The sequence below is a fragment of the Alexandromys fortis genome, unplaced genomic scaffold (genome assembly GCF_014885135.2).
Source record: "Alexandromys fortis isolate MF-2015 unplaced genomic scaffold, M_Fortis_MF-2015_v1.1 scaffold_107, whole genome shotgun sequence".
NCBI lineage: Eukaryota > Metazoa > Chordata > Mammalia > Rodentia > Cricetidae > Alexandromys > Alexandromys fortis.
In genome coordinates this window covers 3,832,372-3,842,972 of record NW_026067987.1, presented here as the reverse complement: position 1 = coordinate 3,842,972, position 10,601 = coordinate 3,832,372, and the positions used below count along the sequence as shown (strand labels likewise).

The following is a 10,601-nucleotide window of genomic DNA, read 5'->3' as shown; positions in this document are numbered from 1 at the left end:
GAGGGTGCTAAAGACCTACTCAGTCTCTTCCTGAATGGAACCTCGGCTGACCCTGGCAACCTGTCAGCCTATGGATGGAGTGGGCTCTGAGGAGAGCCCATGGTTCCTGGTACAGGACTCATCTGTTCCTCCTGTCCTCAGTAGGTGCAATATAAAGTCATCCTTCAACTATTCATGTGCACACGAAGATCGCAGCGAATGCTCCGCTCCTCCTTTATGTCTTTCAGTTAGTCTTGAAGTATTTCTACAGCTGTTGAAATGCTTTCTGCTGAATTTACGGCCCAAATCAGAGAACTGACATTCAGCTGAAAATCATGAGCTGGCCCATCTGAACGGTGGGCAACCAAAGGGGGTTATCTGTAATTACTGTCTCAGGGGCAGACATGGGGGATCCTTACTGGGTTTCCTGAGAGACCCTGCCTCGAGGAATGAAGAAAGTGGAAGAAGGAAGTGGGAGAAAGATTGAGGAAGATTCCTGACATCAATCCAGGGCCTCCACACTCAGGCACAAATGCACACCTGCACGCCCACACACATGCACCCCCACAAGAACACGCACACACACACACACTCATACACACACACTCATAAATGATGAAAAGAAAAGAAAAACACTGGAGCCCAAATGGTAGGGACACATGTCTTTATTTTTACTGTTTGAAGCAGCACACTCACAAGATGGACAATAAGTGCGTACAGAGCGGCTCGGCTGCCTGGCCCAGATGCACCGGGAGCAGACACACAACCAGAGCAATGCCGACCTGGTGCTGGCAGAAGAGACTCCGGTGCTGGCTGTGGGCTGCGGCAGTTTTCAGCGCCACTCTGTGGGTTCGGAAACTCCTCTAACAAGGACTATGCTATAAAGGTTCCACAGCAGGCTCGTGTTTACCACTTGAAGCTTCTACAGCATGTGCAGGGATCAGAGCCAAATCTATTTGTACTAGAAGCTGTTTCACGCAGTACATCTGGACAAGTCTACACCTCAGTGCTCAGCCCAGTCTTTCTCACTTCTTATTTCAATGGAAGCAATTGTCTACTTTGGTAAATAAGTTTTTCTAACTTTACCACAGGCTTTGACCTTGCTGGGGGTTAAACTGTTTTATTGACAGACTTATTATGGAGTTGAAGACAGGAAAGAGTTAAGGAAAAACCAAAAAGGATGAATTTCCCTGTTACACCCAACTTCAAAACATATGGCTGTATGGTAACGGCATTGTTATTCTGGAAATAAACACAGAAATAATGTGAAATAATTTAAAAACCAATACTCAGGCTAAAATAAATATTAAACAATATATATCTATAAATTACTTGTATGTTTAAATATGAACTGCCTTTAAAAGTGGAAATAAATTTGGTAGACTATTACTAGTCCATCCAAAATCACTCTTAGTTTTAGGCATGGTGAGTTATACATATAACTCACTCAAACACAATGTAAACATTTAGCTCTTACAAGCAACTTGTTTCTCTTGATGCCTTTGTTACTGAGGCAGTCTGAATCCACGGTATTCAGAGGCTGCTTGTCTTTTTACACAGTGAGCTTCAACAGCAGATGCTCTGCACTCTGCGCAGAGCGTTACACCGACAGCCACGTCACACACAGCAACACTGGATGGCAACTTAGGGGATGCGTTAACAGTGCGCACGCTTTTTTATTCACATTTGCTGAGCGGCAGTTCTGGGTTTCTTTATTGGTTTACCAACAGCAGCAATATAATTTTGATGCAGTCACTAACAGCACAGATACAATACTCTGACCAATAACACTCACAATGGTTTATAACAATTAAGCCCAGAGGCCACATCAACTTTTTTTTTTTTTTAAATAGCCAAACTTCACTTTAGATTTTTCACAAGGTCAATAAACAGTAGATACTTCTTTTCTTCCAAAATCTAAAGAGAAACCCATCTGGCTTAGGTTTTCATTTCGTTTCAATTCATCTGGTTGTTTCTTCATTCTTTTCCAACTTCTTACTACAAGGATAAAGCATACAAGGATAATAAGCAAAGTTTCAGTATAACCTTTGTAACAGTGCACATAAGAGGCCCACCCCAGCCCACACACTAAACAGAAGCACTAGGTTAATCTAGCTAGAACAGTTTGCCCCTCAGCTGCACTGCTCACATTTCTGTGATCATTAGCACCTGGACTGACTGCCCCTGCACTGACAGCCACCATGAGCAAAAAGACAAGCGTCTCCAGAGAAGATGAGGCGGGATGGAATGAGCTCTCGGGATGCTAGGAGGCACTCGAGCCGGTGAAGTTCTCCCTTTCATGGGCAAAGATTCTTGTGGAGAACACTTGAATTTCACAAATAGAAAGAGTCAATCTATTTTCATCAGGATTCTTCCATTTACTCCACTTTTATAATTGGACACATTATTATATTTTCCAGACTATATGAATCAAATGTGAAAATGTATACTTATTTTTGATTGACCATGATAATGATCGCTAACTATGGATCTAGATATAATTTGTGAAGGAAACAAATTAAATAATTACTAATCACCAAGAGCTGAGATACAGATGTTTCCTTCTTAGAGACCACAGTGGCCCACCAGCTAGTGATGAACACTGGGGTTTGTCCTGACGGCTGAGTGTCACCACCCATGGCGCACTGGACTGTCTGGACTCAAGCACGTCTGACTTTCTGCTAACCAGAGAAGCTGTAACACTGGACTGTCGGTCTTGGAACGATGGCAATAGGTTAGGTCAGCTCTGCAGATACCTCTGAGAAAAGCGATGGCCGACACACTGAGGCAGGCACGGGCAGAGCTAGCGGTTCCCCACTGGCTCTCCTGGGAGCCCAGGAGGAAGGCAAACACTTGGGTTTTTTCAAAACAGGCTTTATATTAAGGGCATGGTTATATTATTTTTTCCATATAAGAAAAATTTACATACAAGGTTTGGAAAATTTGTTATGGGTTCAAGCTTCCTGACTTTAACTTTGGTAAGGTAATTAATTACACAGAGAAGCTCAGCAAGAGTCAAGTGAAGCCCGTGAAAGCTGCTACAACCTGCTAGGATATAAAAGTAACAGCAAGAGTCAGAACGGTCATTTCTCTTACCACATACAATACAGAGAGAATGCAAAATTTTCTCCAATTAGAGACTGATAAAAATGGAAAAGAGTAAAGCAGAGGTTCAAATAAATGTAGGGTACAAGTCACACAGAGACCCTAAACCTGCAAAGTACATGGGGGGGGGAGGTCTTAGGGGAATAAGACAACACAACAGACAAAAGAGGAGGGGCTCATGGTGATGGCAGGACAAACAGAAGGACAGAAAGGGAAGGGTGACAAAGGGGACACACAGCTGGAAATCAGTGGGACGGCTTCTTCTGCAGGTGCAGGAGATGTAGGGCAAGCTGAAGGAGGGGGGCTGCACTGCGAGAAGTAAACAGGAGAAACCCCAGAGAGGAAACCTGAGCGAAGTTTAGAAAAAGCTGAAGCAGCAGCAGTGGAGAATGTCTGAAGGGAAATGGTTCAGCGTACCAAGGGGAAGGAAAGATCCGCAGACTGCCCAGGAGCCGGAGGCAGCGTCAGGATGGAAGGGACAGAGGGGACAGTGCACCACAGGTTGCTCAGAAGACAGGGGGGCACCTGGCTGCTGGCAGACAGGACAGGGACTTCAAAGTGGAGGCACAGTCCCACTCTGTTGAAGCAGGGAAGAGGTCCCATCTAATTCATGATCACAAACCTAAGTCTGAGCCCGGTCTGAGGCATCTTTATACAGAGCATGCCCACAGTGAACACAGGAAGAGAGAGGCAAACTGAAGGCTTCAAAAAGCCACTTCAGACAAAAGGAGAAAGGAGAATCTGTACAGAGAGATTATGAAAACGACTATGAAACTGGGCTAATGTTTGTGTACCAGTGAGACCCAGCAGCAGGCTGGGCCTAACGCCCTAAGAAACTGAACCTGGCCCATACACATTCCTCAGGTTTGCTTCTGTGCTGAGCCCCAGGCTGAGTGCTGGGGGGCAAAAATGCCATCCATGTAGGCAGAGAACCTGTACTGCAGACAGTCCTCAACCTCAGGCAGAAAAGCATACCTTACTTAAGGAACTCTATGAGACCTTGGGTTTTGAGTTCTTGTGTAGAAAGGACAAATCATACTAGAAATTCTGTTCATTTTGAAAGGAATCTTAAAGTAGTATAAAAATGTTGAGTAGAAAAAAATTAGAAAATTCATGGATGAAAATGAAAATCACTACAACTTCAACACTTAGACAACATTTGTTGATATCACTGCTTTCTAAATTTATCAATCATTTCTTTCTATTCACATAAGAACAATTTTATCATATGAATGAGGTCCTGACAATCTATTATATAAGCATTTCACAATTTAATAAATTCCCTTTCGAAGAGCAGTATCCACTGGAACAACTTTACAGTCTTTACAAAGACTTCCCATTGTCTTTGTCCCCAGTGGGCTCAGATCACCAGCCTCCTCAGTGACAGCCAAATCAACTCTACCAGCAAACTGAGTCAGAGACATCTCAATCCATGCTTAGTCATAAAGAGATATCTGAATCCATGCTTTGTCATAAAGATTGGCTTTTCTTTCTTAAACATCTACTTGAAAGCACAGTCTTTTAACTGAATCTCTCCATTGTGTTCAAAAGCTTTCCTACTGTCGCGTCAAAAGACATTTGTATTTTGAGATGTAGTTTGACTAATTTGCCCAGAATGGTTTTGAACTCTTGACTCAAGTGAGTCTTCCACCTTAGAACACGAGTCACTAGGACGACAGACACTCTGTCACCTTTGGCTAAGAATTCTGCGGACAAGACAGCCTCACAAGCCCCCTTTTATGGAAATTAAAAAGCTTGCTACCAAACTTTCATCCAGGAAGAACAAATGGATTGTACATAGGGGGCATACATTTAAGAGGATAACCTACTTCCTTGTACTGTACTGTTCTGTACTGTACTGTATTGTATTGTGTTTAGTTCCTAAATTTTGAAACTTGGTGTTATTTTGTGATGAAAAATATTACCTATTTTTGTTGTTACACTTTTCATTTCATGAAATGATTACTGCTAAAGTAAACACTTTTTGTTGCCAAATATATTTATTCTTTTAGTAACATTGCCTATACATTCTCCACTAGTTTCCTTAGTGATACATTTCTCCTTTTGATGATTTCTTGGAGCTTTCTATATGTTGCAGGTGCAAATCCTTTAGGTAAAGTTTTTTTTTCCAGCCCAGCTATTATTGAAAAGCTTTATGGGGCCATATTTTTGCTTTCCAAAAAAGATTTATTTTTATTTTATGGGTATGAGTGTTTTGCCTGTATGTATGTATGTATGTAGTATGTGTGCATGTATGTATGTATATACATCATGTAGTACTCAAGGAGGAGAAGAATAAGGCATAGGATAACATGGAACTGGAGTTGCAGACAGTTGTCAACTGTTGTATGAGTGCTGGGACCTGGACCTGGATCCTGTGCAAAAAGAGCAAGTGGGCACCACTTTTTTCACTTCTGACATGCATGATCCTAAAGTTTCCATTACATAAACCCAAATATCCATTGCAAAATGATTCCTGGCAGGATACAGAAGCAGGTGGCTATATGCTCAGGTTCTTAGAAGCTAAGGCAGAAGAACTGCTTGAGTCCAAGAGTGTGAGTCCAGTCTAGGAAACAGAACTCTTTCCCCTTAAAAAAAAAAACAGTAACAACACAAAACAAAACAAAAAACAAAACCACCACATCACAATACAACCAATCAAAACACAGAGCAAAACCAAAAGCATTTTCTAATCCCAACATCATGCTTATGTAAAACGGCACCCCCAAGATTAACCACTCATCTGGGCTTTCTGTACAAGTAGATTTACTCATTTCTTTCAAATTCAAAACTTACGGAACTCTAAATCTAATTCTAGAAAGTAACAAATGTATGCTTGTGGGTGTAGTTAGCGCTGTAGCTAAATAAACTTTAACAGACAAACTACTTCTGCCTGCAGAGAAAACGAGGTCTCCTGAGAGGCTTCCTCCCATTGCTTGTGCTCACCCTCCAGCCACCATTTCCCAAGGGCCTGTCTCAGAGGTAAATGTGCTCCATCTGGCAGTGTAAAACACAAACCGGGCGTTTCCTCAAGACCCCGGGCCTCCTCACACATGGAACGGCTTCCACGTGGCTCCCACCTTTCTGCAGAGATTCTTGTCATCCCCCTGTATAAAGACCTTTACAGCCTAAATTTCCAGCACAGAACTTTGGAAATAAAGAAAGACTACTGTGGAGGTCTTTGCCTCGCAGGGTGAAGACAGCCTAAGTTATGCTTCTAGGACGCTATCAACCATTCCTCCAAGGCCTCTAACAGCCTCTCAGCCGCAATTCCAATGCCCCTGTCAGTGCTCATGGCAGCAGCGGTGTTCTCTGCATCTGCCACTGCTCACCAGGACACCTGGTCTTTCCCTCGTAATAAAATGGCTTCCTCCTGATCTTCTCTCACCCCTGACTCTGTCAGATTCTTACCTCTATCAGCGTGACTTTCCGGGCTGGAGGCTCACTTCTCTTCGCCTGCATATCTGCTCTGTGTCCACGGTCCTCCCAGTTTTGCTCTTTGCCCTTCTCCATCCTACAGGAAGGGAAGATTAGAAATGAGGAGCCAGCAGGACAGCTGCTGTAGTGGGTTAGATAAGGCCTGGATCTAGGGAAGGGACAGAGGGATGGACAGGGATGATAAGTTGGGGGCCTGAGGAAAACCACCAGGAAAACTACAAGTGCTACTCTCCAAAGGGGTGAGAGACAGTGCTCCATCTCAGACATGAAAGGGACAAGAATGGAACAAATTCTGTTTAGATGACGAGGGAAAACCAGAAAATGTTAGCAATGTAGACGGAAAAACAATCCTCTACTTTCACAGGGTATTTCTTAGAGACAAAGGAAGGAGTGGGAGAAGCTCCTACGAGAGTTTAAATCACCCAACTGCAGAAGGCCGTGAAAAACTCAATGGTAATAGCAAAACATACATCATGGTTTGCGCAGCACAAACTGTGTTAAAATAAAGAATATACAAACACGGAAAGAGAGAGACTGAGGAACTAGTACGTACACTATGTATGCACAGTAAACGTGGGAATATCCTAAACAGCTTTAAAAAGACAAAAGAATTTAAAAATCAAAGGATTACCAGGAATGACAAAGTATTTGTGCACAAAACTGCATGCATGTACATAACTCAAGTTCAAGGTCTAACTTTCAATGTGACTGTATCTAGAGACAGGGAGGGTGAATAAGCTCAATATGGTTTATCCAGTTAGGACAATAGCAGTGTCTTACAAGGACATGCTTGCTTGTGAGATCATGCACACACTCTCTCCATATGTGTGCAGGCAGAGGCTTTGTGAGGCTATAGTGAGAGGTGGCTTCATTAAAGTCAGGAAGAGAGGCCGTATTTAGAAGATGTGACGCACCCCTGAAGCTTAGTAATACTAGGATAGCTCAGCAGGTAATGCATGTGCTACCAAGCCTGACAGCCTGAGTTTCATTCCCAGAATCCACATGAAGAGGGAAAGAGCTGACTCCTTCAAGTTATCCTCTGAACACCACACACACCATGGTATACAGGGCCCTCCTCCAAAAATAAAGAAATATAGAAAAAATTAACAGAAGTCTTTCAAGTATTAGAAAGGTAAAACATTATTTAAACAGATACTCCTTTTACCAAAGAGATCATAAGTATATATGGACACACACACACACACACACACACACACACACACACACACACCATTGACATCATAAGCCATCAGGGATAAGGATATACAAGGTCAAAGCATATGAGGTCCCTCTTGAATTGGAAGGGCTGGAATCACAGCCTGACTGTATCTTGTACTGGGGAAGAGGCACAACTCTCTTGCATATAGGTGAGCCTATAAATATGAGATGATACAGAAAATGTATTAAAACAACTCTAGTCATCTGTTGCAGGAGGCCCTTCTGCTCCTCCAGCCAATAGCCGCTGAGATACCAGTCCATTGGGGAGTGGTCTCTCTCCCTTTAAAAAAGCGGCTACTTCCCTTCTCGCTCTCTTTGCTTCCTGCTCCGGTTCCAGTGACTAGACTTCTTCCTGATTGTGCAGAGGGCTGTTGTCTGGGACGGTTATCTGTAAGTTTTTTCCCCTTTAAATAAATACCACCCTATTAATCATAATTCCAAACTGCTGTGGCATTGTTTATGACTTACGCCTTCAGTCATCCAAATCTAGTTATTTACCCAATAAACATGGGTGCAAATATCTATATGATGACTTACACAAATACTGATATTTGTAGTGGCTCCAAATGAGACAACTCAAAGACATAAAAACAGATAATGAATAAACAAATTGTGGTCCTCGAAACTCTGGAAGGAGAGAGAGGTCACTGGTTTTCAAGGGATGGTAGTTACAGAAAGGAAGAAATGAAAGAATGTGAAAAGAATGAGAAATTCTTTGTGGTGATGGCTCATGAGTGTCTCTTAAAATCTGAAATTTTTGTCACTTATTATATACCAAGTATATTTCACTAAAAGTGTCACAAATACATCTGTATATATAAAACCAGACCTATAAAATACATGCATGCATATGCGTGAGCGTTTACTTGTATGGGTGTGTGCGTTGATGTGTATGTTGGTGTGCAAGCACTTGTGGGTGCATGTGAAAGTCAAGGACAACCTTGGCGGTGTGCTGGAGAGTTTAGTGTCAATTGATAGAAGCCAACATCACCTGGGTGGAGGGAGCCTTAATTAAGAAAATGCTTCCATAAGATAAGGCTGTACGCAAGCCTGTAGAGCATTTTCTTAATTAGTGATTGATGGGGGACCCACCCCATTGTGTGTGGTGCCATCCCTGGGCTGCTGGTCCTGGCTTCAACAGGAAAGCAGGTTGAACAAGCCATGATGAGCAAGGCCCATAAGCAGCACCCCTCCGAGGCCTGTGCATCAGTTCCAGCCTCCAGGTTCCTACCTTGTATGTGTTCCTATCCTGGCTTCCTTTGATGATGAACAGCGCTGTGGAAGTGTAAGCCAAATATATAACCTTTCATTTTGGGGCATCAGGTTTTGGGGCATGGTGTTTCATCACAGCAACTAGTAACCCTAACTAGGTCAGGTATCATCCTCAGGAATGTCTTCCTTGAGCCAGTCTTTCATTGACCTGGTGCACACTAATCAGGCTGGACTGGCTGGCCAGCAAGCCCCAAGGATTTTCTCTCTCCACCTCACCGGCATTGGGATTACAGGCATGGGTTCCCATGTCTATCATTTTTTAACATGTGTTCTGGGCATGAAACTCATGCTTTTGAGGTAAGGACTTAGCTGACTGAGGGATGACGCAGCCCCAGTTTGACCCTTTCACTAACCCCCTTGCTACCGTACTTCCTGTAGGTATGGCCGAATCTCTTCTGATACTTTTAATGTGATCTAAACTAGCCTCTCTGCTTTCATCCTCACCTGTTAATGTGCATTCATTCTTACCTCACATGTCAGAGTGATATCCCTCTATTTAATGGTCCCCATGTTACTCAGCATAAAACATAATGCGTTACCCGGTCTGATCACTGCTTGCCCTCACCTTTTCGAGTTCTCGCAACTGCTTTTCCAATTCCAGAATGCTAGCAATTTCCTCCCTGTTCCTTTAGGGTACCGAGCATGCTTGTGCCTACAGTCCTGCCTCAAGGCCTTCTACACCTGTCCCCTACGTATACACTATTCAATTCCTTTTTTCCTTCACTCTTCTCTCTAAGATCTTTTCTCACAATTCAACTTAAAACTACAACAGACCCACTGTAGTGGCTCGTGTCTAGAATTTCAGCTCTTGGGTGTATAAGACCAGGGAGGATCACCCATGTGTTCAAGGCCAGCCTAGGATACAGAACAAGATTTGCAAACAAAAATATTAACAGAACAAAACTCAAAACTGCAACAATTACACCTCCCATTTCTATCTCCTCCCCATACTTAATTTTTCTCCACAGTATAGCACATTCTAACACAAATGTTTACACATAAGGAAGTAAAATGCCAGCTAAGGCAAGGATTTTTATAGGTTTACTCATGTCCCCAGTACCTAGACCATTTTGATGGCATGTTAGGTGCCTGACAAATGATCTGCATAGCGTGCGTGTTCCTTGGCAAAATGGGCACACTCAGAGGCACATATCATGTATTGTTACTAGTGCACACCACTGTCTAGCTCAGCAGCTAAGGCAGAAAACTCCCAATCAGCATTTTCTCCATCAGGCTGATGCTCACAGCGGCTGCCGACTCTCACCTGGAATGCCTGCCTTCGCAGTGAGGTCAGAACAGGACGAAGCCCTGATACAGAAAATGCTTATGCAGGTTCATGTAAAACACCAGGCAAACAGAGAGCTGTGGTTCCCGATTCCACCTTCCAAACCTCTGCTGCTCCCAACTCTCCAACCCTATTCTCCAGGAATAAGAACTCCAGTCCTTTTCCCCATCACAAGTCTCCGATCCCAGCACTAATTAGTCCCCTCCCAATCTGTCCTTGATAGCTTCACCTGCCTCATTCCTGTGTCAGCGTGGTGGCTCTGAAGGCTCGGTTCTGCAAGTTTAGCCGAGGCCTGCTTCCTCCT

General features: G+C 43.3%; 1 protein-coding gene across 1 annotated transcript in view; it reads right to left on the bottom strand.

The window, feature by feature from the left end:
- Positions 1-629: 629 nt before the first annotated feature.
- Positions 630-10,601, bottom strand: part of Ahi1 (Abelson helper integration site 1) — a 137,658-nt gene continuing 127,686 nt past the window's right edge. Inside the window, exons 23-24 of the mRNA XM_050159443.1 lie at positions 6,496-6,598; positions 630-1,977 (exon numbers count right to left, since the gene is read on the bottom strand). Coding sequence (XP_050015400.1) covers positions 1,975-1,977; positions 6,496-6,598 — 106 coding nt within the window. The 3' untranslated portion in view covers positions 630-1,974. The remainder of the gene's footprint in view (positions 1,978-6,495; positions 6,599-10,601) is intronic.